The 27,518-nt window shown below is 42.6% G+C and overlaps 1 protein-coding gene across 1 annotated transcript in view; it reads right to left on the bottom strand.

Moving 5' to 3' along the window:
• Positions 1-4,388: 4,388 nt before the first annotated feature.
• LOC111217505 (collagen alpha-1(XI) chain-like) overlaps positions 4,389-27,518 on the bottom strand; it is a gene marked incomplete at its 5' end in the record, with an annotated part of 41,674 nt that continues 18,544 nt past the window's right edge. The window contains 53 exons of the mRNA XM_022739405.1: positions 4,389-4,800; positions 5,019-5,252; positions 6,026-6,094; positions 6,238-6,350; positions 6,542-6,842; positions 6,944-6,997; positions 7,455-7,490; positions 8,274-8,327; positions 8,423-8,530; positions 8,619-8,672; positions 8,839-8,892; positions 9,007-9,114; positions 9,228-9,281; positions 9,394-9,447; positions 9,637-9,690; positions 9,779-9,832; positions 9,924-10,031; positions 10,147-10,200; positions 10,351-10,404; positions 12,017-12,070; positions 15,282-15,335; positions 15,468-15,575; positions 15,667-15,720; positions 15,925-15,978; positions 16,088-16,195; positions 16,521-16,628; positions 16,824-16,877; positions 17,148-17,237; positions 17,556-17,663; positions 17,786-17,839; positions 18,115-18,168; positions 18,303-18,356; positions 18,536-18,580; positions 18,922-18,975; positions 19,183-19,227; positions 19,351-19,404; positions 19,748-19,801; positions 20,282-20,389; positions 20,495-20,548; positions 20,693-20,737; positions 21,325-21,378; positions 21,779-21,823; positions 22,665-22,718; positions 23,140-23,184; positions 23,410-23,463; positions 23,730-23,774; positions 23,970-24,023; positions 25,289-25,333; positions 25,890-25,943; positions 26,197-26,250; positions 26,890-26,943; positions 27,075-27,128; positions 27,274-27,327. Coding sequence (XP_022595126.1) covers positions 4,654-4,800; positions 5,019-5,252; positions 6,026-6,094; positions 6,238-6,350; positions 6,542-6,842; positions 6,944-6,997; positions 7,455-7,490; positions 8,274-8,327; positions 8,423-8,530; positions 8,619-8,672; positions 8,839-8,892; positions 9,007-9,114; positions 9,228-9,281; positions 9,394-9,447; positions 9,637-9,690; positions 9,779-9,832; positions 9,924-10,031; positions 10,147-10,200; positions 10,351-10,404; positions 12,017-12,070; positions 15,282-15,335; positions 15,468-15,575; positions 15,667-15,720; positions 15,925-15,978; positions 16,088-16,195; positions 16,521-16,628; positions 16,824-16,877; positions 17,148-17,237; positions 17,556-17,663; positions 17,786-17,839; positions 18,115-18,168; positions 18,303-18,356; positions 18,536-18,580; positions 18,922-18,975; positions 19,183-19,227; positions 19,351-19,404; positions 19,748-19,801; positions 20,282-20,389; positions 20,495-20,548; positions 20,693-20,737; positions 21,325-21,378; positions 21,779-21,823; positions 22,665-22,718; positions 23,140-23,184; positions 23,410-23,463; positions 23,730-23,774; positions 23,970-24,023; positions 25,289-25,333; positions 25,890-25,943; positions 26,197-26,250; positions 26,890-26,943; positions 27,075-27,128; positions 27,274-27,327 — 3,843 coding nt within the window. The remainder of the gene's footprint in view (positions 4,801-5,018; positions 5,253-6,025; positions 6,095-6,237; positions 6,351-6,541; positions 6,843-6,943; positions 6,998-7,454; positions 7,491-8,273; positions 8,328-8,422; positions 8,531-8,618; positions 8,673-8,838; positions 8,893-9,006; positions 9,115-9,227; positions 9,282-9,393; positions 9,448-9,636; positions 9,691-9,778; positions 9,833-9,923; positions 10,032-10,146; positions 10,201-10,350; positions 10,405-12,016; positions 12,071-15,281; positions 15,336-15,467; positions 15,576-15,666; positions 15,721-15,924; positions 15,979-16,087; positions 16,196-16,520; positions 16,629-16,823; positions 16,878-17,147; positions 17,238-17,555; positions 17,664-17,785; positions 17,840-18,114; positions 18,169-18,302; positions 18,357-18,535; positions 18,581-18,921; positions 18,976-19,182; positions 19,228-19,350; positions 19,405-19,747; positions 19,802-20,281; positions 20,390-20,494; positions 20,549-20,692; positions 20,738-21,324; positions 21,379-21,778; positions 21,824-22,664; positions 22,719-23,139; positions 23,185-23,409; positions 23,464-23,729; positions 23,775-23,969; positions 24,024-25,288; positions 25,334-25,889; positions 25,944-26,196; positions 26,251-26,889; positions 26,944-27,074; positions 27,129-27,273; positions 27,328-27,518) is intronic.

Genomic DNA, 27,518 nt, shown 5'->3' with positions numbered 1-27,518 from the left:
TATTACAACAATCCTGTTCAGAGTGTATTAAAAGACTGAGCGCTACCTGGGGAGTTGTCTCCCAGAGATCGTGCTCCCAATCATTATGCCTTCTTTGCCTTTTGATAGAAAATTCAACTTATTTATGTTTCACCGGCATGAAATTCAAAAGTCACAACCACTTGTTCAGACGTTTTTTCACTTTACAAATGTTAATGTTAAGCAATCCTTATCTGTCCTCTTCATTTTAAGGCTTTACAGGAGCTTTTCGTAAGTTTTGCTTTTGCTGCATAGCTAACGTTACGCATTAACAGCCAGTCTGGAGGAAATGTTGCGAGTTCAGCACTGAACTTCACTCCAGCGGTGGAGAGCAACATCAATTTTAACTCTTGTCTCTATCACATCTTTTCTCTGACTGAAGTTAGCATGCTAACCAGCTAGCCCTGGGCCGTCTTGTCATTTCCTGAAAGTGACTCGCTCTAGCCTCAGATCTGCCCTGAAGGTGTAGCGCTGCTCAGAGGGCGTATTTTAACCTTTGTTATGTAAATGCAACAATGGCCAAAGCTTTTATCAAGCGACAATCACCACCCCCATCTCCTGGCAAGAAACCACGTTTGGCAGCAGAGAAAACTTACAAAGAGCCCCTTTAATCTCAACCTGTTCTTTATCAATTTGTAGGTTTTAGAACATGTAAAGGAATCATAAAATAATAAATTCATCTTGTACTCTTATCTAATTTTATAAAAGTTTACGAGAGAACAGAGGGATAGTATTTATGTTTTTATGACAACAAAAACAAAAGCAAACTACAGATCATATCATTTCTAGAATTGAGATTGTTTTCTCGATCCTACAAGCTTTTTCACTCATCTACATTTTTCAGCATTGTTGTATGGATGTTGTATGTTTGTATTTGTAGCGTATATGAAAAATTTCCTCTCGTGGGACTGCAATTCCATGGGATTCAGCCAGACTTCACAGAGCTGAGCTCCAGGATCAGCTGGATGAAGAGCTCTTGTTATTGCTTTGCTCAAGCTGGTTTATCTCGGCACAGTGGAGAGACTGTGTACCAATGCTTTCCAAATGATTGTCATGTTTGACAACTCAATTCTGAGGGTAGAGTGCTGCGAAAGTGGAGCGTGTTGTCGCTTTATGACGTGTGAGACATTTACTCTCTTTGCATTGCATTTGTTCCAGGGGAAGAGTGTCTGTGTGCCGCACTGCCTTGACAGACTATTCCCTCTCACTCAAAATGAGATATTATTTGTTGGCCACTGCAGTGGTCCCACACCGTGCCTCCACCAGTCATGGTGTATATTACTCTAGAATAAAGATTTTCAGCTCTCAACCGAGATAATAATTGCACATAGCAGTACAGCGATGCTATGTAACAAAGGCTCAGTTCTCAGCAGAAGAGAAACAAGACTTTAGAGACGCAATGTCACAGGAACAGTGGGCACTAGAGGATGGAATGCGAGCGAGGAGAAAGGGCATAGTGCTGTGAAATACCATATTGACAGTCACACTGCTCTTCTGCTTGATCATTATTCTGAGGTAGTGGCAACAGATGACCTTTCCTGGTCAAGAGCTTAGTGTGGTTAAAATTCAATTGAGTGGAAGAGAGCAGAAAGGAGGGAAAAAAAAAAAATAACATGGTAACCTTTATTCTGCCATTGATGCTAACCTTGAACAATGGGCCCCAAAGGGGATAAGTGTCTTGTACTTTAATGTGTGCAAGAGAACAGGCTTTAGAGTGTGTGTGTGTGCGTGTGTGTGTGTGTGTGCGTGTGTGTGTGTGTGTGCGTGTGTGTGTGTGTGTGCGTGTGTGTGTGTGTGTGTGTGCGCGTGTGTGTGTGCACACCTTTGTATACAGTTTGTGTGTGATGTGCATGGCTGTGAGCGAATGCAGCAAAAAGCAATGATTGTGTGTTTGTGGTAGCAACAGAAATAAGAAGGCAGACGGGATAACAAAGAGAAAGACTTATATATGGGGGTACGATGAAATTGTTAGAAACACAAAGTCACTGGGACATTTACCATATCTTTTTGTCTGTCTCACATAGATATAAATCAGCCCAGCCCGTGCTACCGCCACCAAAACACGACCAAATCTCCTACCCCTGCTTCTTATCCTCAGCCATTTTATTACTGACCTCTTCTGTTGTTTTCACTATCCATCCATCCTTCCATCCTTCCCTTTCCTCGGTCTCCTCCCTACCTCCCCTCTTGAGGACTGAAACAGGCCTAATTGAAATAAATGAACTGGGGAGCAAATCACAGTTGATAACATCAGCTGTGTGGGGATGCTGATTGCGAGCTTGTTGAGTGAATGTCGCAGACTGGTTGGTAATGAAGAGCCTTGTTTGCCTATTAAACGTTCACTGGACATCGCAGACAGCCACGTGCCCTCATGGATGTTGTCCTGACCCACCCGTGGGGGGTCCGGGGAGGAAAAAGAAAACCGAATGATTTCTTGTTTGTTTTTATTCGCACATCAATTTTTGAACAAGTACATTTTGTTTTTCATTCAGGCAACAGGTTATTGCTCATAAAGTCCTCAGAATAACTGTACAGTATATAAAATTAGTACAACAAACACTATACACAGGAGGGGCAGCGCAGGATGGGGACCGGAGGAGAGGAGTTAATCACTGGAATGTTAAAACGCTATGAAACAAATACAGCAGTGGGAGTGAATTGCAAAATTGCACTTGCTGGGTACACAGTCTACTGTTTGAGTCGGAGGAGGTGAGCAGAGCATTAAGAAATTTCATTTGCTGGAGGGAAAATGAACCGTAAAAATAGAATTCACATACATATGTCATTTCTGTAATATTTCACAGCTCTATTTGCTAATTTGAAGAAGAGAAGACAATTCAAGCCAGAATGCAGAGACAGACTGTGGGAACAAAGTCATCTAAAGACAAATCCTGTAGCTGCTCCACCGATACAGAACACTGGTTATGACACTATAATAGCAATCGTAGTAGTTGTACTGGGATGCGAGGACAATTTCTGATTCAAAGCTCTACAATTAAAAAAAGTTATTTGAAAACAATATCTGAGAAAAAACATCTGCAGTGGATCAACTTCTTAAAATGTTACAGCATTACTGCAATTCCAGTCTTCTTCTTGTAATTTCTATTTTTGGGAAAACAGATGTCTGTGTATGTAGATACTGGATTTACCATCCAAAATTGCTGGAGCAGCACAGTCTCAATTCTGATCTAAGAGTGGATTTTCCCTTTCAAGCGATCAACCACATTGCTCTGAACTGTCCCTAACCTCCTTTCACCGGCCCTGTGAAATTGGCACAATCAGCCAGAAGACGTGTGAAAAAAAGAAAAAAGAAAAAAAAAACACAGCAGACTATGTCTCCAGCTTCTGAGGATGTTTGGTGCTGCTGAAAGAGCAATAACCCCTTTCCTCTCCAGTCCTATAATCCTGCCCACAGAGACACACAAACACAGTGACACAAAAATCACAGAATCATCTTTTAGCACCACTGAAAGAGCAAATCGTGTCAAATGAACAACGAGCAGCATATGCTGTTCCAAATTTCAACATATGAACAAAACAGAGAAGCAAAAACCTCTCGAGTGGGGCAGAAAAGTGAAAACAGGATATGTCAGCAATTCTAAAATGTTTTCAAGAGATAGAGCATAAAATGTCTCTCGGTATAAAGGACTGCAGTTAAGACTAGAGAACAGAGAACATTTTAATCTCTCTTAATTCTTGCCCTGAAACATCCCCATCCTAGTTTCTGAAGTATTTCCAAGCAAGTACATACCACAGTAGAAAGGATGTAAGTCTGACATGTACAGTACTATAATCAGTTGAAACATGGGGGGCTCAAATAGCTTCTTATCAAGCCCATAGAGGGAAGCAGTCCAATGCAGGAAACAACCTTATCCATTCAAGTAAGTGTCGGGTTCAGTAACTAGCTACACCTATTGAATACTAATCAAGGTAATTCACTGCGAAAAACTGCAGTTGAAGGGTAAAAAGGACAATTTATCATTCCTGCACACAGGAAATTAATTATGGCGCTTGTGTGGAATTAATATGCTAGGCTAGTTCACAGCTGCTATGCAATTGTCATTATAGTGAAATCCGAGCATGCAAATGAGTATGACGACTTCTCTGATTTATTCAGTCTCAGTCTTTTGTAAAACGTTAGGTAGCAACTACCTCATCTGTGATCTGAGAAGTCCCACTTAACCGACCCATACCACAGAATGACAGAGATCGGACAGATCCGTCTCATTTACAAGTGGTCATTGTCAAGTGGTGCGGTCCTCATAATTCTTGAGGATCAATTAGAGCACACTCAGTGAAAAAAAAAAAAAAAAACAAACAAACAAAAACACTTAAAATTAAATATATCTAACTGGAATATTTCCCTTTGGTAAATGTGCTTTGTGCCCACTGTTGCATGTCCTCTTTCTTGCCATTCTTCTTATTGCTGTTGTAAAGCCATAGAACCTATTTCATTGGCTGTTGAAGAATCTTAAATAATATACCACAAACCCACCACATACAGGAACATAATGTAATAAATATTGATTGGGCCAGCGGTAAAAGTCCAGTTTCTTTCACTGAAAACTTGCTGTGCAGGTCTTTTTTTGTTTGTTTGTTTGTTTGTTTGTTTGTTCGTTTGTTGCTGGCAAGATGTTAACCGCTGAAGCATACTCGTCCAACTTGGAATCCAAACTTCTGGTTGCTGCTGCCAAAGTCGGCTGCAGCCACATCTATAATAGGGAGCAGCTCTGCAGAGGGGGAGTCAATCTCTAGAACAGTCCTGTCCTGACCTTTGCGGAACTGAAAGAGAAAAATTAAAGCCAGCTATTAGAATTTGCTCGGCTTAATTCAACTAACTAGCTCTCTCCACTCAGTCCCAAACCCCTATTCAAGTCAGTGATTTGATGAATCATGTACCAGTTGACAGGAGCAACACAACTGATAAACACATCAGTTTCATAAAGGCTAATTCCTGTTTGTCTAGCTAGTCCCTGCCCCTGGCATGTCACAGCACTGACCTGGCATCCATCATGCACTGCGTTGATGAAGGGGCTTTTGGCTTGCGTCAGCTCCTCATCATTGCTGCCCCTGAAACGGAGGGCACGCTGGTAGGAGCGGGAGGCGTTGTCAAACCAGCCCGCCGAGTTCTGGCAGGTGTAGGTGAAGCTCTGCTTGGCTGTGGCGCTCAGTAGTTTCAGGAAGGTCAGCTGAACGACATGCACAGGGTTCCCATCCCTGTCATTGTAGGAGAACTGGATGACACAAACACACAGACATTAGAGTGCGACAGAGGCAGAGAGTATGTACCCATTACCCTGAAATGACACGAGATCTCACTGAATGAGAGACTATATCAGAAACGTTTGGGTTCCCATCGTATTTCCGTCACATCTCCCCGTGTTTATGAAGAGATTTTTGTAAGCAAGATTGAAAAAGTTACAGCAACTTTTCTCCAGAATCAGAGAAGCCAGGTAAAGTGAAGCAGAAAGGAAAAGCAAGAAAATTAAAGGAAAAAAAAAAAAACATCTAAGCAAATCCAGGCACTGTGTGTGAGAAAGAAATCCAATGAATTGCAATTGTACTGGCAGCTCTGTGATTATCTGAGAGGGTTATGAGACCTCTGATCAGGTGCGCATGAAAAGCCAGTGCTCTAAGCGAGCTGCCCTGAATACTAGTCAGTGAGACAGAGCTGCCAATGACTTTGTGTGCGTCACTCCTGAAAACAACCGCTGGCAACACCAAAATCTGCTCTCTCATTGCACATAGACTAATGAAGTGATACCTAATTGTACACTGAGCAAACACAAACACAAACATTCACATGTAGTCACGTGCTCATGGGTGGATACACACAGACACACACATGCCTGCCAACACATCAGTGTCAATCACATGCAAGAATATCACTCGAACACTCTCAATTAGCCAGCTGAAAAAGACCGCCTGGTATTCCGGAGCCAGCTGAAATTAATAGTAGGAGGTGAGGTTTGATGTTTTTTTTGTTTTTTTTGTTTTTTGTTTGTACCTGCTTTCCTTTCCTGTACTGGCTGTACCAGCTTCCTGGCTTCTCTTTGTTCCACGCTGCTAATTTCACCTAGACACACAGAGGGAGGGAGAGAGAGGGAGGATGTTGTGTAAAAATTTTAGGCTCAAGGGATGTAAGGAGTTATTTGTGCTCTGATGCAGTGTGATGAGGTCGGCTTTGTAAAGGCTGACAGCGTGACATTGGAGACTTACCATCTCAATCCTCTTGTCAGGGTAGAGACAGGTCTCTCCATCAGCTGTGAAGTTACAGTACACCTTAATGGAGTCTCGGTTACAGCCCTGGTTAGGATCTATCCAGTAGTCTCCTACAAAGTGCACAAAGCAGACATCAATCAATCAAGTGCCAGATGTTAATATAACAAATTGATAAAGTGCAGCTGGCAAAATGACAAACAGCATCTTAATTAAAAAAAAGAATGTATGTTAAAGAATATGTTCATTTCTGACATGTGTCCAGTCGATGGTGAAATAGGCATCATATTATATTTTTGCTAACCATCTTTGTAATCAGGATGAACCATCATGAGCTCTTTGCAGGTCCGGGCAGGGCTCTCGAAGGTTCCCAAGGGCCTCCTCATCAACTCCACTTCAGTTTTCATAGAAGAGAGGGTAGCAAAGACTTCTTCCATTCCCTCAGCGTCCTCCAGAGGCTGATCTCCCTGGAGGAACTCCTCCATGTCCAGATCCACATCCTCCTCCCTGGCCGCGGCTGCTCCTCCTGCACGATCAGAGTGCCTCCGTCTCTTCCGCCTGCCCTCCCTGATGGGAAGGGGCTCAACCATTGTAGCAGGGGGTCCCTGGAGGAAGCACAGAGAGGTGAGCAAGAGGTGAAAGGGAAAAGAAAGGGCATGAAGCTGGCACTGAGAAAGCCATGATGTGGATCATTGGATGTACTCACGGGGGGTCCTGGGGGGCCAGCAGGGCCTGGATCTCCTCTGGGACCAACAACACCCTGTAGAATGGAGGAGGACAAAAGTTTGTGTCAATCATGTCTCACCTGGAGCCTCTCTCACACCACTTGGCTAAACCCCGGCTTTATCCAGGCAGATATGGCTGCTGCTTTATAGGATTATCCAGCTTTGTGCATCAGCACTCTGCGGTCAAAGCCTTGGCTCTCAAGACACACTATAGTGGTTTTCATAACATCACACACACCAGAACCAAATCCTATTAAAAGGGACCCGATGGAAAAATCACACACAAGGCAAGAGTAGCTGTACAGCAGGCTTTTAGTTGCAAAGACATGCAGTAAACACAGTAGAGCATTATGGTTATGAAGCGTGGTACATTTTAGCCAACAAACACACTTTTGCTCTCTTCCCCAGCATATGCTCCCAGCAGCTGTGAACCAAGCTGAGGCCTGAGCACAGGAGTGGCTATGTATAAATAAGACAGACTACTGGACTCACCGAATCTCCCTTCGATCCTTTCTGACCAGCTGCACCCTAACAGTGGAGAGGAGACGTAAGTAAACAATAAAAAACATAAATAAAAGTGTAAAAGTTATTAAAAGTTGGAAAATTGTGTAATCGCTCAAGTAAAAATAGTAATCAGCTATTCACTGGAAAATGAAGCGCCTGCTTAGCGACAGGACAGGTTATGGTCAAAGTCTGAACTCTCACGACTGAGTCATCAAAAATCAATAACAGGACTGAGATCAAAATCTTTCTATGATTTTTTAAATCAGTGAGTGACAGTATCTAAAAGCTTCATTACCGCTCTTGTGTTCTTCCCTTAACATTTGTTTTGCATCTGTTTGTTGTATACCTGCACAATCTTTATAAAAGACTAAAAGGTTGATGCCTGAGACAAATTACATTTACATCTGCACTGCCGAGATGCAGCAGACGATGGGTATAAACTTCATGCGGGCAGTTCAACAATTACAATTTCAAACTACTCTCCGGTTATATTTTTTTGGACATGCAGCTTTGACACAAATATACACATAATATCAGCAAATAACAGGTTTCATCACTCCACTGTGTTGAGAAGACAGATTCATTTTTCTTTTTATCATCTAAGATAGCAATAATTTTCTTCCATCGCTTACTTACCACTTTTAAGTATTTACTAAAAAATTCCTATAAAGTATCTGTATATTGTCACATCTTTTGTGTTGAACACTCAGCAAAATCAAAGAACTTAACATGTGTGGTGGCTGGAAACATAATCTCATAGAGCTGGATCATAGAAAAGCATATTTTTGTAACAGCTATGTCACTTACTGACAGTCCTGGTGGTCCTGGTGGGCCAGTGGGACCAGATGAGCCGACACCACCCTAGAAATGAGAACAAACATATCTTGCTGGTAAATTGGTAAAGGAATATTACTTCTACATATGTATTGGACACATCATGTTGCAACTATATGTACCGAATCTCCTTTAGGCCCCGGTGTACCCTGGTTCCCTGGCAGGCCTCTGTCTCCCTTCTCACCAGATTCTCCTGGGGGGCCAATTAGACCGATCAACCCACCATGTCCCTGCAGACAGACGTATGGTTCATTAGCATTGTTTCCCATGGTTTACACTGGTACACAGTGTTCTCTATATTAAAGGCTAAACACTTACTTTATCTCCCTTATTTCCAGGGTCTCCTTTTAATCCCGGAAGTCCTGGAGGCCCCTGTTAACGATGCCAGATGCATTAGTTGGTCACATCAATGCTATAGAGTCGGTATATGAAATCTGGTTTGGTTGTGTTGGGTTTGAATCCAGATTTATCATTATTAATGTCCCAAACCCCCTCTCATTTGCTAGGCTCCATTATCAGGCAAATATAAAGATCTTACTATTGGTCCTGGAGGTCCAGTTTGTCCTGGTGGCCCATTTAAACCTTGTTCACCCTGTAAAATAAGCAGAGGAAATGGAGATTACACTATGCCAAAACATTAATTAAACATAAACACAGAAAGGACCTCATATTGTTAAAAATCGGATGGTTGTCGTGGTGTACTAACCGCAGGACCTGGGATGCCTCGAAACCCCTCAGGGCCAGACCTTCCTGGGTGTCCTTGGGGCCCCACCGGGCCTGTCTTACCCACTGGACCCTGGGTTCCTGTTGTCCCCTACAGAGAAAAGGAAGAGCGACAGACAGGACAGCATTAAGAGCAAAATAGATCATAAAGATTTTGTTGAAAGGCGACATATTCAACCACTGAGTGCCAGTCCTCATCCTTACCTTGGCTCCCTTCATGCCTTGCTTCCCTTCTTTTCCTGCAGCACCTACATGACCCTGAGGTAGAGAAAGGCAATCTTGCTAAGATAATGACAAGAGCTATTAACTAAAGCAAATACACAGAGTTACATACACATGCATACAAACTTAAGCAATACACTAAGCTCACCCTCCGTCCAGGAGGTCCTGAAGGACCTGGCTCTCCGGAGGCTCCCGGGGGTCCCTGCAGGAGAAAAATGACTTAAACTAAAACAGCGACACCTTTTCATCCAGTCATAAAAACACTGAAAGCCCAGCCACATAAATGAAGACTTTACATTTCACTGTGTCAGAGGATAAAGACTTTACCTAAGCATACAAAAGATAATAATATTGCTAGTAAATTAATTAATAAAAAAAAGACACTGCTTACTGATTTGCCAGGTTCTCCATTGTCTCCCTTAGGCCCTGGTGCACCATCTACTCCCTAAATGAAGAAATGACATACAGGAGAAGTTATCAAAAAAGAAGTGAATGACAATTTCTACTAAATTAACCATAACAATAATGCTCACATTGACACCAGCTTCTCCAGGGGGTCCTGAATCTCCGGGGAATCCAATAGGGCCCTAGGGGTAAAAACATTATATGCATGACATTAACAGACTAACCTGACAATCAGAGCAAGAAAAAGTCACTGAACCAGAGAGTAAGACTCACAAGGTTGCCTTTGGGTCCGTCCTCGCCTGGTGTTCCTCTGGGTCCTGGAGGCCCAGCTGCACCAGGAGGGCCAGAGTCACCCTTCTCCCCCACATCGCCTTTAGCACCCTGGGACACAAGCAAATGAGATGACGATCATTGAAAGGGCAAGGAGAGTAAAGCAAAGAAGGGATAACTTTGAGTAAGGAAACCAGGAGTGAGGAATGGAGGTGATGCGACTCACAGCAGTGCCAAGCTCTCCAACTGATCCAGGGTCTCCAGCCTCACCGTCCTCACCCTGGTAGAGAGGGGACATTCAGTAAAGCCAAAAAACACCCCACACACATACACACACATATTGGCAGACAAGCCCATATTCATAAAACGCCAGCATTCTACTGTATGTGCACAGTCACACGTGGCGTAGTTGCTGATGGGAAATGCTAACCTTTTCTCCAACAAGTCCAGGCTGACCGACTCCACCAGGCATTCCAGGTGCACCCTGTGGCAGGAGGAGAGAGAGAACAGCTTGAACCAGAATATTATAAAAATGAGGGCAAGTTTTAAATATTCATTTGATTTCTTGAAAATCAAGTTCTTGGTGCAGTACTTATTTATTTATTTATTTATTTATTTATTTATTTTTCTGGTTTGTCAGCAGTTTTGCTAACAGAACGCTGAAACTGGAACATATTTATCACAACACAAGGATAAATAGTGTGTCAAGTTTGCAATGTGGATAGTGTCTGATTGAGGGAGGGGAAAATGGCCCCCTACTGTGTGACTCAGTTAGTTTGTTTGTTTGTGAGTGTGTATGTGTTTGTGCGTGTTAGCGTGCTCGCATGTCATGTCAGTGTATTGTGCTTTGTGCCTTGAGACTAACCCAGTAAAAGCATGTCTTCGGTAGAGTGTACAAACATGAGAGCTGAGTACAGCCAAGCACTACTACCGAGCTCCTGCTGTCAGCTACTTTCCTCACATGCCATCACCGGCACCCCCCACCCCCACGTTACTTTTTTTTCCTACTCTTCTCCACTTTTCCTGTATCAGTCCATTTATGGATCCCACCATCTCTGCACCGCTGCATTTCCATGCTTCCTGTGATGAAGCACTACCGTGGCTCACACAGCTTTCTGCAACTCGCTGCTGAATAATTGACTGGTATGAGAGGCTGCAGAGAGACGGCCATTACTAGAGGTAAATATAACTGCCTCTCAGGGATGATAGTCTAATACATCTTAATGATTCATAGAGCAGTAAATATAACTCTCTCCTAGGGATTATATCCTAATACTGTTTAATAATTCAAGTTTCAAATGCAGCGGAGGGTCTGTGGTAGGCCGTATATGTAGAAATGAGGGGCTGGAAAATATAATCATCTGTGGTGTGTGAGGATCAGCTACTGTTCAGTTTGAACTTGAGATATGACTGTGTCTTGAATGGGAGTCTTCTAGACTCAAAAGATGATTCATCATGTTTTCTTTATGACTCTTCAAAACACTTCAAAATATCGCTCCAATATGTGCACGGTGTATGTGGAATAAAGTCAGGTTAATACAAACCTTTTAATATACAAAAATGAAATAAGCAAAAATAATGATTTAGCCTTGATGATACTTGTGAAAAAGAACTAGAATAAACAATAAGAATTTTCAGACCTCAGTGACTTAAAAATGCAAGGCTATGAGGCTAAAATCTGATAGAAGTTATGAAAATGTATGCACATTTATTCATTATGATACAATCAATTATAATATTTGGTAATGCTTCGGTTATGCTAATTAGACCAAATTACCAAATGAACTAAACCATGCTGGTGCATCTATTGTTTCAATTAATTTAACACTTGTTGTGCAGTCTGTGTATGTTTCATTGAAATGCTTTTGCTAGAATTATGGTTTAGAGCAAGACGGAAAGGGATATTTACAGTTGTGTTACGAAGATGCACATGAACAGCTTGTTGATATAATCCGCAATAAAGCCTGAATTGTGCCCCTCAGTGTATAGAGTATTCTCCTCCCTCGATGAAGCTGTCTCCATCATATATCATGATAGTTATGCCCACATCTAAACCCAAATATGTGATAAAAAACAATGACACATAAAAAGTCTACCTCTCCACCAATGGGCCCCTGAGGGCCTCGTGGGCCGTGCTGTCCTGGAGGACCCTGTGGAGAGAGAGAAATGAAATGTTTTTATTAGGATCTCAGTGCAGACAAGAAGGATATACTGTATTAATAAAATACACAAAGAGATACAAACTGAATGTGAGCTAAGGGTTGGCTGGTGCCTCCTAAATTTAATGCGAGTTAGAAGTCAGCCCATGGTGGATTGCTTATGTAATGGCCCCAGTATCTATGATCATTATCGTAGTGACATGATGAAGACGTCCAGACAGGTCATTACCCTCAATATGACACAGGCTCTGATTCTTTCTCATTTTCCCACCTTCCCCCTCTCTCTTATTAATAAGAAAACCTCTAGTCTGTGATGTGCAAGACCATATTCTCTCAACCACAGTGACGGCGTGTGATTTGAGTCTTCTGTGCAGCTCAAGAGAGCGCCAAGCAATTAATCCTAACTGTGCTCGGCTTCAGTTTCAGTTGAGTAGATGTGGAGCTGTGCTCTGAATCACTCTGAAGTCTTGGAGGGAGCATTGTGTTGTAAAGACACTGAGACAGAAAGACAGACAATCTGCCCAGAGAGAGACTGTGTGGGACTAGAGGAAACACATATCCTTCTGGCGGAGAGATACTTGAGCATTAGAGGGGAGAATTTTGTGATCCGCAACGCTCACACATGAATGAAACTTCCCCACTGAGTCCACAGCATCTTTCTCTCTCTCCCTCTCTCTCTCTCTCTCTTCCTCTCCCTCTCTCTTTCTCTTTTGTTTTGGTTCCATTTTGATGCATTCCCTCCCTAATCTGACTGTGGAGAAGAGAGGCTATAGAGAATCTTGTTGAGCGTGTGTTCATGGTTGACAGCGTTGTGAGATGACTGTCACAAAGGAGGATGCTCATTAGACAGCCAAGGCTGAGGCTAATCTGATTAGCAGCTGTCACACCGTCTTCCTGCTCACAATCAGTGCCCCCACCTCTTCCTTCCACTCCATTGCTCCACTGCCTCCTTTCTGTCACTCTCTCTCTCTTTCTCTTTTTTTTTTTTCCTTTTCTTCACTCTTACACACAGGGCCACCTCTTCATTCTCTGGCCTTGTCTTTCTCAACACATGAAGTCATGGTCTATTTTGTCATTCACTCTCAGCCTTGAACATCTATCACGCAGTGAAAAGATCATTTGAGATTGTTATAGGTTGAAAGGTTTAACAGGTTTGAAGGTTTTTATTTCTCTTCATCATTATTGTGGATCTAATTTTTTTTTTAGCTAACAGAAAGATATAACCAGTGCTAACAGACAGAGGAACAGTGTTTTTTTCACCTGAGGCAGTTTTTTTTTTTCATAGCCAGAATAATAACACAGTATTTGATATACTCCATAGTAATATGGTTGATGAGTTAGCATAAAGTTAACTGCAAGCTAGCAGAGTTAATGTGGGATGTCCACTGCTTGTCTCACACATCACAAAGTGCAAGCATTGTTCAGCTGTCATTATGTGACACTGTATGAATGTACTATATGAATGATAACTTTATAGTTAGCCATAGCTGCATTAGATTTAGGTTTGCGATTCCAGGGCTTTCATATTTGTGCATGCTATCTTACTGGCTTGGCATACAATGATAATTATCGATAGCAGAACCATAATTAATGTTATCTGTGAAACCTGAGCATTGTTTTCTGTTATGACAAGTGAAATTTTCTTTGCTTTTAAAAATAATGCCTATCCTTAGCAAACCACAAAAGCTTCTTCAGTTTCTCAACAGGTGAGACTGTCAGTGTTGTCAAGGCCATTACAGTGGAAAAACACAGCTCTTAGTTCATACAGTCTGTGAGGAGAACAGACAAATTTCTCCATCTAAATGAATCTGTCTTCATTTTTTAGAAGACAGAATTAGATTGAGCTCAGTGGAAAACCATGGCTAAACATTATTAAGACAAATCAAGGAGCAGAGCAAACTGAGCTCCACTCAAGACCGCTGCCTGGAGTTTGAGGGCGGTAAACACACCTTTTCCTCTGATTATCTGCAGAGGAAAAGGTTCTTTCATGACCATGACCAACAGCAGCAGGATCAGCACAGCTGGTGCTAACAAACTAAATAAGTGGCACTAATTAAAGTTTAATGAGCTGTGGTGGGTTGTCTGTGTACCAGCTATAGTTCATAGGCTGCTGATATCTTGAACCTACACAATACTCTAATTATACAAAAAAAAATTCCTATAATTTATAATTCAAATTTAATATTCAAATTCATTATTAATTAGAAAAAGATTCATTTCCTCATCTTAATTAACTATGTATGAGATGTATTCTATAATACAATGGCATTGCTTTACTGTTTGGGAGTATTTTGGGCTGCATTATCTACCCAGCATTGTAATTACATCTATAGTAACATACTTGCTAATTGTTTTTCTAACGGGGCATCAACACTGATGTTTGATTTTTACAGTGAGTTACTCTTTGACTTTTACTTCATTATTCTGTATCTTAGTCTGTGCATCATCTTGTCTTTTTCAATCACAGGGGGTGGTATATGTTTGGTAGTTGGATAGAGCTGTCACATGCAGTTATGCATGAATAAAACTTGCACCTTGTGGCAACAATCAAAACACAAACTGGAGGAGGGGCAGGTGCTGAGCCAAAATACAAACTAACAATAAAACAACAACCAAACGGATCACACGCCGCAGGGATCCTATTATTACTTATTTATCATTAAAAAAAGACATTTCAAGCACCCCTGCACTTCATCAGACCACAACCAAAACACCAACATCTGGAATGCCACACCCACAATGACTATATATATCATTTTAGTGATGTCATAATAGAAGCCTGTCACTTTACAAACATAAAATAATGCCTCAGGAGTTTCCTAACCATAAACATCAATGTAGATTGACAGTATTTGTATCATAGCCCAAACCTTTCTACAAATGAATTTATTGTTTGTCTATTAATGAATGCATAGACGCTTGATCTTCATCAAGATCTGTGAAACTGCTTTTGATACTGAGGGGGAATGCAGAAAAGTGGATGAACTGGAGAAACATTCAAAGGTTTTTGGAAATTGTGGAAAAGTCAAGTCGATATCCAATATCAGACAAGACCAAGACAAGTCAAAGTCATAATAATCATGAAGCAAAGTGCAAGATGTCAGAAAGGTGGTGTTGAGAACAGACTTCAGACTGACACTGGACCATAGCCGCAGATTTGTGATGAGTGTTGTATGTGCGGTGATTGCTGAGCAGGACTCACCATTGAGCCAACATGCCCGCTCTCTCCCTTCTCCCCTGGTGGTCCTGGCATTCCCTGTGAATGCAGATATGGTGAGTGAGCAGTCTCAGACATGGCATGGAAACGGGTACAAACTGAAGAATACATGTCAAATCAGAGATGACCCCAGGAGATACAGTTAGCCTTGGATTTGATAGTAATTTTTACCTGTAGTCCAGAGGGACCAGATGCCCCCTTAAAGCCTCGATGTCCTTCATCTCCTTTTGCACCGTTCATGCCCTGCTGCCCACGAGGACCTGGCTCACCATCGGCACCCTGAAACATACATGCTCAGGTCAGCACTGTAAATACCTGTACAAACCAGACCAAATTATCATATGATAATGTGCTTTCATATGATGCATACTGGCAGTCCTGGCTGGCCCACAGGTCCTTGACTTCCAACAGGTCCTGGGGGTCCCTAGAAAAGCAGAGGGACAGTTCACTACACATTCACTGTAGGAAAGACGTGATTAAAACCATCTGCTCGTTCCACCAGAGAATGCACTGTGCAGCCAAAATTATTAGAATGAGCTACTCCAAACCAATTATAAGCCAGTCTGCCCTCTACCTCCCGGTGATGCAAAGTAATGATGTGACGTTAGGACATAAAATTCAGACTCACAGCTTCTCCTTTGTCTCCTTTGCTGCCCTTCTGTCCAGGTCCTCCTGTCTCTCCCTATGGAAACAAATGCATACATACACACACACACAAAAAAAAATGAGTCCAAAATCAGCAAGCACTCTTCAGCAGTGCTGCAGTCCATTCTAGTTGTGAGTGTAACTACCTTGTCTCCGTCCTCTCCTGGAGGCCCAGGAGGTCCTGCAGCCCCTGGCAGCCCTACAGGTCCCAGTTCCCCATCATGCCCAGCCGGCCCCACAGGCCCCTTTTCTCCCTAGGGAACAGATGGGAAAACAGCACACATCCAGCAAATACTAAAATACTTATTATCCTCATACAGCAGTATGACACTTTGATTAATGTATCGTACCAGGAACGAAACTCACACCCAAGAAAGCAGGCTTGATCACATTCATATTTCTCCCTCTGTATTGCTCTCTCTGTCTCTTTTACCTCTCTACTGTTCTCTGTCTCATGATGACACATTCCGAAGCGAGAGCAAATGTTGTTTATTACCCATTGGTGGGAGGTGATGGTACACTATGTGCTAGTGGACGTTGTTGCCTAAGAAATAAAATTAGCAATGTTCCAAATCTTACTGGCTCGCCTTTCTCTCCCATCGGCCCAGCAGGACCCACACCACCGGGCCGTCCTGGCTGCCCAATAGCACCAGCCGGCCCAGCGGGGCCTCTCTCTCCAGTAGCACCCTGGAAATAAGAGGAGACAGAGAGGTTAGGTGAGTATGTCACATGATTCACTCTTTGATTTAATGTGGTGGTCACGATCACTGATCACCATGGAAACAGCCTCCTGCTTCTTATGCCCTCGCATCCTATATTACATAGCAGCTGAACAGAGACCAAGGGATGGGATGGGAAGCAATTTAATAAAAACAGACTTACAATGGCTCCTGCAATGCCAGGTAGACCCTCTCCTCCCTTCAGACCTGCAGGACCCTGGAGAGACACAGATATAAACAGCCTTCAAAATCAGGTGACAACCTCATTCATTACAAGATGTATGATCAGTGAATGACAGTAGTTTACGATTGCTTTGGTTGAATTTTTTACAACAGACTTTCAGTTTGTGTAACTCTTATGTAATTGGCATGTTTTTATGGTTTTAAATTTGATTTATGATCTAATTATCATCTGCACATTTCAGGAGAATCTGAAGCAGACAGTGAAAGAAGGTGAGGATTTGAGATCTGTGTAATCTTGTATCACCATTGCACCAGGGGTCCCTCTGCTCCCTCTGAAGCCTTGGAGCCCAGCAGGGCCACTTTTCCCAGAGGCTCCTGGTGGACCTGGGTCTCCCTGGTAACCACACATACACACACATGTGATTAGATATAAGGCAAGTAGCCAGCAGACAGCAGGCCCTTATGCGTTCATAAATCACAGCAACCAGCAAGTCACACCAAGAAGGAACATTTATCTTTTATGAGCTATAATACACTCAACGCAGCAAGGTTTCCTCTCTTATTTATTAGCAAATTAGAGGATAGGATGAGACCGACGAGATAAGATATTCAGGCAGTGCTGAGAGAGTCCTTGGGTTTTATCTAATATAACAATAATAAGGTGATGCTGGTAAGTGATTATGATCCTGACATTATGATGAAAACCACTCACCTTGGCGCCCTCCTTTCCGGCAGATCCCGGTAAACCATGCTCACCCGGTGGTCCTGGTGAACCTGGGTGGCCTCTGTCTCCAGTTGGCCCTGTCTCACCAGATTTGCCCTGGAGACAATCAAAGTAGACAACAAACATCACAATACAGTTATTTAAAAAAAAAATGCTATCTGAAATAAACAGCTGTTTGTTTTAGAATCAACCAATATACCATGGGCTGATCCTCTTACCTGTGGTCCAACGACACCTGGGGGGCCAGGGAGTCCGTTCTTGCCTTGGAAGCCCTGAAGAATAAGAACAAGTGAATCTGATGACTCACAGTCAAGAGATGAAACAGGGGAAGTAGAAAGAATCTGAGGACTGCGGGCAGGGCAGGACAGGGTGTTGTGCACTCTGAACTTCAATAATTCAATGCTGAAGTCATAAATTTTGACTTCTTTGCTGTGTTAACACATATAGTAGGTCATGCCGACTCTAAGTTAATGCTGGGGTGTGCACCTCATAGAGGAAGATGCTATATACTAAATATGTAGCTTTACTGAGAGTGAAGGCTACTCACTGGTTCCCCTCTCTGGCCTGGGTGACCTGGTAACCCATCTTTTCCAGGTGGTCCCTAAAAAAGGAGGCATTTTTTTTTTTACATCATTGTAATAAAGTGAACATGAACAAAAGTGAGCATAAATGTGGAATGAGGTAAAACATGAAATCACAGGGCAAACACTATTCAGTAGATGTTAGCCCACTCACATTAGGCCCTCTAGGTCCTGGTTCACCGTTCCTTCCCTGTGGTCCTTGAGGACCCTAGAAAATAATAACACAGATTATCAAAACTCTGACCCAAACCCCAGATCGTATTTTCTGATGCTTGTCCTACAATGATTTATGAGACTGTATCTGTGATACCAAGATTGTTTTTCAGACTGTCTATGGTCTTGTGTGTGCACTGTATATGCAGTATTATCTGAGAGTCAAAAGATTACCTGTTCTCCAGGGGATCCCTGAGGACCATCTTGTCCAGCCGAACCCTACCAGGTGGACAAGGCAGATGACAAATAAAAACAGTTTCACTATGAAAACATGAGCCATTCAACCATTTTTAGCTTTCTGCTCGACAACAAATCTTTAAGTTTTCCCAAGACAGTCTTCGAGGGTGAGAGTGTAAACTGAAGCCTCCCCTGCCAGACAGAGAATTCTCTCTGCACCAGATGGCCTGTCATCCAGAAGTGAAACAACCAGTTCCAACCTGGTCGGCGCATTTATTAATACTTAATGAGAAAGCCAGGTGTTTGTTTATGTATGTGTAACTGTATGTGCATGTGTGCTTGTTTATGTCGGAGCGTGTGTCTGTGTGTCAGTCTGACCTCACCTTTTCTCCAGGCTTTCCACTGGGCCCATTCGCTCCCCTTCCCCCCCGGGCTCCCTATTAGAAGACAAACAATCGTCTGATTAGCACACGTAGGTGGAAGATAGACGCCCGGTGATGTGGAAACACTGCAGTGATGTAACAGTGTGTCTCACTCCCACAAGTTGTGCTAAAGTGATGGTTTCTAATTAGAGAAAATGCAGCTTTAAACGGTGAGAAAAATATGGTGCATAGGCATAACACCTGTACTGCGGATGTACTCACATTAGGACCTCTTTGGCCCCCAGACCCTGGCTGACCAGCTGGACCCTGCATTGTAGAGGTTAACAGTTATTTATCACTCTTTTTTTTTTTTTTTTTTACAATAGAGAAAAGTTTACATATTAAGAAGTCAGCAAGTGTTGTGGATTAAAATGTCAGTACAGTCCTCACCCTTCGTCCTTTCTCTCCTGAGGCCCCCGCCATACCAGGGAAGCCAAGCGATCCCTGGAGACACACATAGAGGTTAATCAGCCTCAGCCTTCCATTCATCACACATCACCCCCAATGTCTCATTAACGTATAATTAACTACTGTATCAAATTAAAGCAAATCTAATCCATGAGCCCAACACAGCCTTAAATACACCATTCATCAACATGTAATGAATTGATGTCACTAATGAACTATTAATAAAATAGCCTTTTTTTAATAAGCCATTTGTCATCCTTTATTTTTAATCAGACAGGAAACAGTCCAGTCAAAGACACACATCTCGCTGGTTAAAGCTCTGATAAAGGAACCAGAGGACACATTCACTGATCATGAAAGCTCATCACTGCTAAATCACCTTAGAACCTTGTCTTCCTGGGTATCCTGGCAATCCAGGCACACCGAGTTTACCCTACAGAGAGAGCGGGAGAATGAGAGGGGAGGAAGAAATAAACCGGAGAAATGTCAAATAAAGATAAAAAAGTGCATGAAAACCATTTAATTAAGATTTTTATGACATACTGCTAACTATGCATGTACCAATTCAGCAGGATATCTCTACGTTAATGCATATAGTCATGACAGAAAGATTAAATGCTTAAACAGGCGCACTGGTTCAGTGGCAGTTTTGCTTTATGAAGATGTCATAAATGTGGTTGCATTAAAATCCATATGTTCAGTATTTCAGTGATTTTCAGACACTCGTTTTATAAGGTATTTTTGTCACGATTGAAAACTGAGCTAAGGAAATGTAACTGTACTACCTCACACTATAATGGATGAAGCAGGTTTAGATAAGATTTTTCTTAGAATTTGCAGCCTACTTAATCTCCCTATCCCCCTCTCTCGTGACCTTGTCTTGCAATGTAAATGTAATCTTTAAAAAATTTACCTTCTCGCCAGCGATCCCAGCAGTTCCAAGATCTCCCATGGGTCCTGATTGGCCCTTTGCCCCCTCCGGTCCATCCTCTCCACGAGCACCCGGAGCTCCATTATCACCCTGAAGTCAAGAATGAGAGCAGAAGGGAAGTGATGGTTTTACCTCCATTCTGATGGAGAATAACTGAGAGGAAATTATACTGAGGTGATTAGAGTCCGCTCTCACCCTGTCTCCCTTGATGCCCATGTCACCTTTGAACCCAGGGAAGCCATCTTCTCCCTGTGATGCATTGAGGAGAGGTGATGTCTAGTGAAATTCTCTATAATCATAAATGGCACCACTGTATTTCATCACGTGTCCTTCCTCTTAAGTCAGTTTGACAAACAGCAGAAGAAAGGCTCGCTAGCTTTTTTTTTCACTCACCTTCTCTCCTTTGCTCCCCTTTAGACCCCTAACTCCATCTGCCCCCTGTGAAAAAGTGGGAAAAATAACACTTCATTTAACAAGAATCCAACATCACTGACACTGACGAGCCCACGAACAAGAAAAGACGCTGGAAATCGAAGGTTCCCTGTATTTCAAGTAATACCTCATCTTAAAACACTGAAATGATTAATAGGTGTGTATTGATTTTCTCTTGACCTAAGTTATTGAGCAGTTTCTGACCTTACACATGATTGCCAACAAGGTCAGGCTTCAACTAAAACTATGTGACAAATGGAAACGCCAAACAGAAATGCCACATCACAACTTCACTTTTATTTCTCAATTTCAAAAGCACACTCAGTCAAAATGGACTGCACTCCGCTCCTAATGCACACAGCTCCACTCTATCTGACTCTGATGTTTCTCCTCCCCGTCAAATGTTCCTCGCTGTGTTGTTAGCAGTCCCCTTGAGAACCGTGGTGCTTTCCCTCCACCTGTCACCCATCAGTCATAGACTCAAACAAGCTTGTCCGTCACAGGCAGACACGTACACGCAGAGCGAATTGCGCGAGGGGAATATATATCTAAGTGGACATTACACCTGAGATCATGATGCATTTATGTCTCACCTTGACTCCGCGGGTCCCTGGGTACCCGACAGGCCCCTGAGCTCCTAGTAAACCCTGCATGAAAGCACAAACAACAGCATTCTTCACTTTTAGCAACCAACAGCCAGCAGCAATATATTTCTCTGTCCAGATATGACTGAGCGAGGCACTCAGTCACTGTGTCATATCCTTAATTGTCAAGAGAAGAAAAAAAAAGAAAGAAAGAAAGAAACAGAAAAGGCGGATGATACTGATGAGTTCATGCTGCTGACTTTAATGGGCCGCTGATCTTGTACAATAAAGATGATGACATCGTAGGAACACAGTGATTATAATGATGAGAGAGAGAGCCTTATTGTAACCCAACGTGAGTGAGTGCACAGTTACAACAGATTGCAAGAAAAAACATGAAACTGCATTTTAATATCTTGCTATGGCACTACAAAAGACGAGCCTCAGACATTCAGTTACCCACTTGAATTCCTTTCTCTCCCGGGGGGCCCTCTCTTCCTGGGTGACCCTGAAGCAAAAAAACATGAATCAAATTGACTTAGCTGCGCTGCAAATAAATCATTATTGTATCGCTCCTTGACTGAAATTCCTCAATGCGCCCGACCAATGACAAAGAGGAAACCCCCGGTGGCATTGAGAGCGAGGCACCATAAAAATATCATTGTGTGTCATAAAGCTTCGCAGAACAATACAAGAAGCATTAAGTGAAGCTCATTCAAATTTGTCTGACTGCAATCTGAAATTAATTATTGGAGATGAGAAAAGCTAGAAGAAGATTTTTCTTTTTTTTTTTTCTTTTTAACTGTCATTCTGCTTTGGATCACTTCCAGAAATGACTCCTGTGCTCCCCAAGTGGCAGACAACAGAAAATATAAGTTGGCAAATTTTATCCTCTTGGCTACTCTATATTAACCAGCTCCTGGGGTTGTATATGTGTTCATATAAACATGTGTTTACATACACAGTTTGTTTGGTTGTATTTCTTGTTTGTATAGAATCATGTGATGGGCTTTTATTGTGACATTTCTGTACTGGATGTACAGCTGCACACCCCGGTCGTCTGGGTCTTGTCCTCTTGTCGTCCTAATATGGTAGCCCTAAGCTTTTGCTTGTATATGGTGATGTATGTACGCATGTTTCACCTATTTTGTCAAAAAACATTTGAATGATGCAGCTGAGTTGTCATTTGCATTCAGTGGGACTCTCTATGTATAAATACGGTTGGGTCCAAAAGTTTTTAAATACTGGATGTGCAAAGGTACTGTTTGTATTGATGCATGAATGTGAATGTATTTTTGTGCTGATGTATGCATATATGTACTTGCGTGTCTGTGTCTGTGTGAACTTACAGGCGGGCCATCAATGCCTGGTAGTCCCTGCATGCCTTGTTTCCCCTGGGGACCCTGTATAGGACAGAGACAGGTATGAATACTGCAGCAGAGCTTCAGATATGACAGAACACCTCAACTCATCCCTAAGAGACCCCATTTGCCACGTTGCTGCTCCTCTACCAAACATATTGTATTTATGACTAAGTGCAGTTTTTTATTTTGCTCTCCAGTCTTGCCTCATGAAGTGCACCAGTCAAGGCCGGCTCTAGTGTCTGGTAAGCCTGTCTGTGTGTGTGTGTGTCTGTGTGTGTGTCTGTGTCTGTGTGTGCTTCTTGTGTATTGATTTGCTGTCTAGCCTTATCTTGTCTAAATGGGAGCCAGAAGTGGCTGGGTTGTACTGTCCTGCTCAGCCTGCATCCCTTGGGTATGTGATGACAGAGGTCACAAAGTCACAGCTTTAATTCTGAAATTAAGTGAGAGACATGTTACCTACCTTCTCCCCTGGCAGTCCAATGGGACCCTGAGGACCAAGCAAGCCCTGGACCAGAACAAAGCATCAATCAGGTTAAGTGTCACAAGACTAGGAGAAGGCTGGGCGTTGAGGTTTTGCTTGTGTGTGTGTACGTATGTGTGTGGATGTGGTGTATGTGTGTATGTAAGGGCAGTATGTGTGGATGTCCTTGTGTGAACTGGCAGTTTGGATTAGATTGCTGACATGCTGGAAAGCTGAAAATATGATTAACTCTCCTTTGCTTGACTGTACCTGTACTCCTGGATTTCCCTGTTGACCCGGCGGCCCTATCTCTCCAGCTGGACCCTGAGAACAAGAACAAGAAACACTGGTGGTCACACACTTCACATGACCTTTGTCGTAAGCTCTTCGTCACATGGCTGGTGAACAGGTTCATTAGTAGGCCAGACTAATCCACTCCAGCTGATGTGTCAGTGAGATCACTTTCAAAGAAAAGTTACACATACTCATTTTCACTGAAAACTATAACATACATATATTACAGTCATCAGTTGTAAATAATGGCATTTATGGGGATGAGATCATTTGATGATGAAGGTACCAGGACTAACCAGATTGCCCTTTGACCCCTGCACGCCATCAGTTCCACTAATACCCTGAAAAAAAGAAAACACACACAAACAAGATGTTAGAAAATCCTGGATGAAATGTCAGAGTTGGATCCAGACAGTTCAATAGCTTCCCGGTTTATCTTCAGTGGCATATTGATGATTCCATGCACTAGGGGGCCTTTTATAGAGTTGAAGAGACTGAATAGCTCTGATCTTGTAATCAAGGCGATGTTGACTTACCGGTTGGCCAGGTGGGCCAGGTGGCCCCCTTGGCCCAACAAGACCCCGAGAACCCTGGAGACAAAACACAGCAAATAGTCAGCAGCTAACCTGCATACATGATGAGCTGGAGTGAGTGTGGAATACTAAATCATACATCAGAAGTAAAGAGACAGAGAGAGAGTGAAACACAGAGAGGGACAGATAATATATTGTAGCGTGTGTGTGTGTGTGTGTGTGTGTGTGTGTGTGTGTGTGTGTGTGTGTGTGTGTGTGTGTGTGTGTGTGTATACGCATCTGGTTTTGTATGTGTTAGCCACAGAGACTGTGCTAGTCTGTGCTTGCGCGAATGTGTTTGTGTGCTCTGTTTTTGTCAGCCTCCCTCTTTGTAGGCTGGCCAAGCCACCTGTTCCAAAGCCACATCTGTGATCTCCTGGGAAGTGATTGATATGGAAATATAATCATTCAGGCCAGGATTTTATCTCTTCCCTCTCCGAATCTCCCTCTTTCCTCTTTCCTGTCTCCATCTCTCTTATCTCATCCACCACCAACCAAATTTCTGTCTTGAGTTTGTCTCTCGCTGTCTCACTTTTCCCATCGCTGCCTCTCTCTCATCAAAACAACCAACTCGCCTCCTTTCCTGTGTCTTTGTAGTTTAACACAGCTTCCCTAACATGTCTTATGGCGCTCTATTTCTTCCTGCACTGAGTGATCCATTTGGTGGGACAGAGCCCTGCTGAGCCCCAGCCTCACCGACTGGGAGAAAGATACAGTGTGAGTCATAACCAATCAACCGGTGTGCGCCGCAAAGATACACAGAAAGAAAATGACAGGTTCTTCAGCGGTGCTCTTAAAATCTTTGTGGTCTCTCAATGATCCAAAGTTACTGTGCAGGTAAAATCTCTGTGACAGAATGTGAATATACTAGCATGCTCTGCCAGTGTATATTTTTGTTTTCAAGCTGTATGCCTGTTTCCGGTGGCCTTTTCTCTCCTAATGCTTGGCTGAACACCCTGGCGGTATTGCATTAATAAGGTTTGACTGCCCAACTTTTTCATTGTTGTTCTATTGTACACAATTTCTATAAGTTCTTCTGTAAGATTTTGACTAAAAGTTCTGCTGAAGCTTAACCCTGCTTAATCTTTGCAGTGGAAATCACTTGTTCCTGTGATTCTGCACTACTGAAAATGTGTATTTCTGAGAACTCAATAGATGCATCTTCTCCTTTAAGTATTTTTAATGTAGAGAAACAATACCCATGACATATCTTAATGTAGAGGTGTGTTGTGAAGTTGGTATCTATGAGGGAACATTATATTCTCCCAGATGTGGTTACTTACAGGTTCACCTGGCTGCCCTCTTGGCCCCACAGGTCCATCAGATCCCTAGAGTAACAAAGAAGGAAACAAATTCAACACATAAATCTCATACACCTCTCTGAGTCAACCCCAGGCGTGGATAAATTTATATCCCACAGACATAATCTGTGAAAATAGCTCATTAAAGAAATTCACTGCCTGACAGATAAGGCTCAACTATCTTCCAGCAAAGACTAATAGATCGCTCACTCAAACTTCACCCGCCCTCCTGTGTGGCTAGATACCATCTTGACTGAGCTTCTATCTTTCATATTTTCAATTCAATGTCAGGGATGCACTGCCTAGCTTTCATTTCTTTTGCAAGCCCTGATACTGAATTAACTCAGGCCAGCATAGCCAAATTAAAAATTCAGAAGTTTATGACTTTATTTGAGCGAAGCCTGCTTTGATCTGTGGTGCTTTACCATCTAAATGGTTTGTAGAATTGATTCGTTCATCTGGAAAGGATTCCCCTTTTAACCTTGCGTGATGGAAAAATGAGGCAAAACAAAGCACTGCTGCAGGGTGTGTTTTCCAGGCTTTCTTTGTTACAAGTAAATTTTAGAAGGTACTGTGCACTCACCTTTTCTCCTGGCTCTCCAACAGGCCCATGAGGACCAGGCTTTCCTCTGTCCCCCTACAAGATAAAAGCATTAGCCGCAAGCCTCAAGATATTTAGGACTGTTCTGTTTATAGCAGAGCAACATCAAGCAGATGATTTTTAGTGTACACTGTCATCACAGAAATCACAACGATCATCATGATCATAATATGCAAATAAACATCTGCTATATGGTGTGTGAGGTATTCATGCGTGCCGCAATAGCGCGCTGGTATCTGAAGGACTAAATAAATACAGTGACAATGTCAAGTTACCAAATCGAACTTACTCTGTGTCCCTTGTTTCCTGGGAGACCTGGCAGGCCGTCAAAGCCCCTGTCACCCTGAGAAGTAATAGAGGCATTAAACCCTGAAACACGCACACATACGATAATGTGTAAACATTAGCAGAATTGTACTGAAAGTCTCCCCTGGCAGAGCCTCCCATCTGCTCTGAGTGTGTGTCGGCGAGAGGAAGCTTTCAGATTAGCTGTAGGTCTGCTAAAATGCTGCTTTGACTGATAAAGACTCTGCTGTTCTGTCAGACCGGCATCAGGGGAGCCTGATTTATTTACTAAGCTCTTCCTGCAGCTGTTAGGTATTGAGTTGCCTCATTGTCAATACATATAATAAGCTGTGGGCTGCTTGATACCTAAAGGCTTACACTTGCGAGTGGAGATAGTTTGTTATCATGCAAGACCTTGCTGCCTAAACATGCGTGATATTGCTGAGTTCATGGAAATGAGAAAATGGATTCATGGAAACTCAACACCAACATCAGTTATATATATAGTTATAGTTATATATAGAGTTATATGGTCTGACAGCTGGCAATGTAGCTTTCACACAAATATCAAAACAAACTAGTATCCAAAAATATGCAGTAAGGATGTAAACATAAAATCGGTGGGTTCTTGGTGCAGCTCATTTAGATGAGATTATCACTACTGCAATGCAGTGCAGTGAGATCTCAAAATGCTTACCTTAGAGCCTGTTTCACCTGGAGCTCCACGACCTCCGTCCACTCCCGCACGCCCCTACGAGATGCACAGTCCCGTTAAAACAGGATGTTGTTTTACAGTACATCAGGCGCAGTATGCTTTTAACGTGACACGTGCAGATACAGAGGTTTTCAGCGTTGACACCTGCAATACTCAAGCTATCTCACCCTTTTTCCTAGCTTTCCATTAATTCCGGGAGGGCCCGGCAAACCACGTGGTCCCTGTGTGAGAGAGGAAGAGAGCAAAACAAATGGGAAAAGGTGTAATAGGGAAAGCACAAGGACAAAAGGAAATCAATAGTGGAACAAAGAAAAAGAGTGGTATGAAGGAAGTTAGCAGTGAGGTGGAAATAATGCCCTGACTTACAGGATGGCCACTGTCTCCGCTGTCTCCTTTGAGCCCAGTGGGACCTGGAAAACCCTGCAAAAATAAAAACAAAAGGTCATTAACGCAAACATAATTTACAGGGGCGGGGAAATTCCACTCCACTAAAATTTAGCGCCAAAAAAAGAAAACATGCAGACGAGCTAAGAGCTAACAAATCATCGTAAAAATCTGTTCATTTTTTGCAACTGTACAGTGATTTTTTTTTTTTTTATATATATAAATGA

Source organism: Seriola dumerili, unplaced genomic scaffold (genome assembly GCF_002260705.1).
Source record: "Seriola dumerili isolate Sdu_G_001 unplaced genomic scaffold, Sdu_1.0 BDQW01000044.1, whole genome shotgun sequence".
Taxonomy (NCBI): domain Eukaryota; kingdom Metazoa; phylum Chordata; class Actinopteri; order Carangiformes; family Carangidae; genus Seriola; species Seriola dumerili.
The sequence above is the reverse complement of the archived record's forward strand: the minus strand, read 5'-3'. Positions and strand labels throughout refer to the sequence as shown.